The sequence below is a fragment of the Apis dorsata genome, unplaced genomic scaffold (assembly GCF_000469605.1).
Source record: "Apis dorsata unplaced genomic scaffold, Apis dorsata 1.3 scaffold_97, whole genome shotgun sequence".
NCBI lineage: Eukaryota > Metazoa > Arthropoda > Insecta > Hymenoptera > Apidae > Apis > Apis dorsata.
The window spans coordinates 556626-559529 of NW_006263395.1; the positions used below are offsets into that span (position 1 = coordinate 556626).

General features: G+C 16.7%; 1 protein-coding gene across 2 annotated transcripts; it reads right to left on the minus strand.

The window, feature by feature from the left end:
- Positions 1 to 1179: 1179 nt before the first annotated feature.
- On the minus strand, positions 1180 to 2732 carry LOC102673238 (PITH domain-containing protein GA19395). Of its 2 annotated transcripts, none has more exons than XM_006611983.2 (6): positions 2615 to 2732; positions 2128 to 2309; positions 1945 to 1988; positions 1796 to 1873; positions 1570 to 1674; positions 1180 to 1495 (listed from the first exon to the last, which is right to left on the minus strand). In XM_006611983.2, exons 2-6 carry the CDS (start codon positions 2296 to 2298, stop codon positions 1285 to 1287), a joined length of 609 nt encoding a protein of 202 aa, XP_006612046.1. In that variant the 5' UTR covers positions 2299 to 2309; positions 2615 to 2732; the 3' UTR covers positions 1180 to 1284. The 2 variants fall into 2 exon arrangements, with proteins under 2 accessions (XP_006612046.1, XP_006612047.1); XM_006611984.2 differs by having other exon boundaries at positions 2580 to 2695.
- Between the last annotated feature and the right edge of the window lie 172 nt (positions 2733 to 2904).

The window sequence follows — 2904 nt, forward strand, 5'->3', positions numbered from 1 at the left end:
AATAATAATAATGATGATAAAATGATTCGAAAAGAAGGAATAAATAAATAAGTAAAAATAAATTAACATTAAATATATTTTTATTAAATTGTTATTGTAAATAGCAATATAATTATATTATTAATTTATATTGTATAATAGTTATTATATAATTATTATTGTATAATATTATATATATACAATATTATACAATATTAGTTTTTTACTGAAATAAAAAATGTTAGAGATGTCAAGATACCTTAAATATAATATAAATTTAAAAGTACTTTAAAAGTATTTTATAAAAATATATTGTTAAAAATATATTAAATTAAAAATATTTTAGAAACATAAAATAAAATTAAATTCTAAGATAAAATTCGTAATTAAGAAATGAAAGAAAAAAGGAAAAGATAGATAATATGCCTTTGTAACTTATAAATGAAATTTGAACAAAATATATCAAACAAAAAAAAATTCACTTACCGATTATTGAATTAAAAAAACTGCTAGAACTATTACATAGCCCTATCCTCCGTCTGGTAGTTTTATGATATTTGATAATACTGAGTCCATATAAGCAATATTTTCTTTATTAACATTTTTTTTATTCTGTCTATTTCCCTCAATTAAGAAGCTAATAATCGCATGTGCCATGAGCTAAAATTGAATGTTATTTATACTCGCGATATCGATATCGATATTTTAAATTAATATCAATATAATAGAAGAAAATGAAAAAGAGAAGAAGATATTGAAATCTTAGAAATTATTTTTAACAATACAAAAATTATTGTTATATTATATAGAGATAATATTAAATATAATAAATTTTTAACAAATAATTATATTTTTAAAATAAGCTTTTTTTTCTTTATTAAAAATTTCAAAAATTTTCTTTCATTATATGATAATGATAAATAAGGTATTAATCAAAGTTCACAAAATTTTAATATTAATTATAATATTAATTTATTTATATTCGATTTATTTATATATATTTATATATTTGTTGATACAATCTTTATTAAAAAAATATAGTTTTATTATATTTTTCGATTTATTAATATTATTAATTTTTTAATATCTATTCATAACTAAGCAATGGTATTATTAGTATAATAAAAATATAGTAATAATATTAACATATTAAATATAATATAAAATTGATTGAATTAAAATAAAATAAATAAATAAACATTCATTTGAATACAAATATTTATTGATCTTTGGAATTACTTTTATTTTTTTTTACATACTTTTTTTATATAAAGTGAAGTATTCTATTAACTTTTTAATATAAAATCAACTAATTGTTCTATCAATATTTTCAAGACCTCCTCTTAAATGATCATTCATTTGTGGACGTAATTCATAAGTACAAATAGTAACACCATGTTGATGTGCAGGTGACCATTCTCCTTTTAATCCAATGTAATAAATTTTTATTTTATCTGTTCTTTCAGTACCAATAAAGTGTAAACTTAAATGATATACTGATGAAAATTTAACTATCCTAAATTAAAAATTATATTATATTTATATAATTACATTTTACATTTTATATAATATTTAGATATAATTGTATACTTAAGAGGATATTCATGTATCCCATTTGTATCTACACATAATTCAAACTCTTGTTCTGGTTCTGTGCTGATATCATCAAATGTCATATGTGGTCTATTTTTATACCTATATCAATAAAATTTTTTTTTAATATTTATAGAACATAGATATTTTACATTTTTATAAATTAAATTCTATTTTATAAGTTAAATTTTATTTTTATATATAAAAATTTAAGAATACTTACAGTTTTACTTTATTTGGATGAAAATCATCTTCTCCTCCTATAATAATAAGACCTTTTAATTTTATATTTCCAGTAAAACTGAAAAAGAAATAATAATATTTCTACTAATGTGTTTTTATTAAAAACTATGTCTAAATAAAAAAACATACGGGATATTAAAAAGAAGTTCATTATCCATATCACTTTCAACATACTGAAAAAGATTATATAAATAATATAATATATCATATAAATATAATTATAATATAATGAAAAATAATATAAATAAATAAAATATAATAATATAATTTACAAAATTTTTATATTAAAAATCTTTTTTTTGTGATAATTACTTTATTTCTATCTAATCTATTTTCCCATGATTTAAATACAGTAGCCCCACTACCTTCCTCACATTCATTTAAACATTCTATGTTTTCTATATCAATTTTTTGATACAAATTATATTGTACACCCAATTCTTCATCATTATGTATACTTCCACAACTACATTGATGAGTCATTCTTAAAAAACCTAAATAAAAATTTAGATAATAAATCAACAAATAGATAACAAATTTATATTAACATTACAGTAATAATTACAGTACTGATATATAATAATAATTGTAGATTTATTATCTTGAAATATTTTCTTTATACTAAAAATAATACATTTATACATTATTAATATATAAAAGTATAAATAAATTATACATTAATATTACTTTATCTAATTAATATTCAATTAAAATTGTAATTAAAATGAACAAAATGTTAAAAATACATAAATTAAAATCATTACTATTTCAATTTTAGATATATAGAAGAAAGATATATATGAATGAATTAACCGTTTCGATGTTCAACGTGACAGAACGTTTAAGGTACTAAAAGCGATAATCGGAATTATGTATATATTTTAATAATTAAATATATTAATGCATATATTAGTATTAAAAATATAGAAATATTATAAATAATTACGATATTAAAATTATTAATAATTTGTTAAAATTTTCTTTCATTTTAGTTTCAATTTATATTATAATATAAATAAAATTATTAGTTTTGTATTAATTTAAGATAAATATTACCATAAAAATTTTAAATTTAAAGATTATATTCTT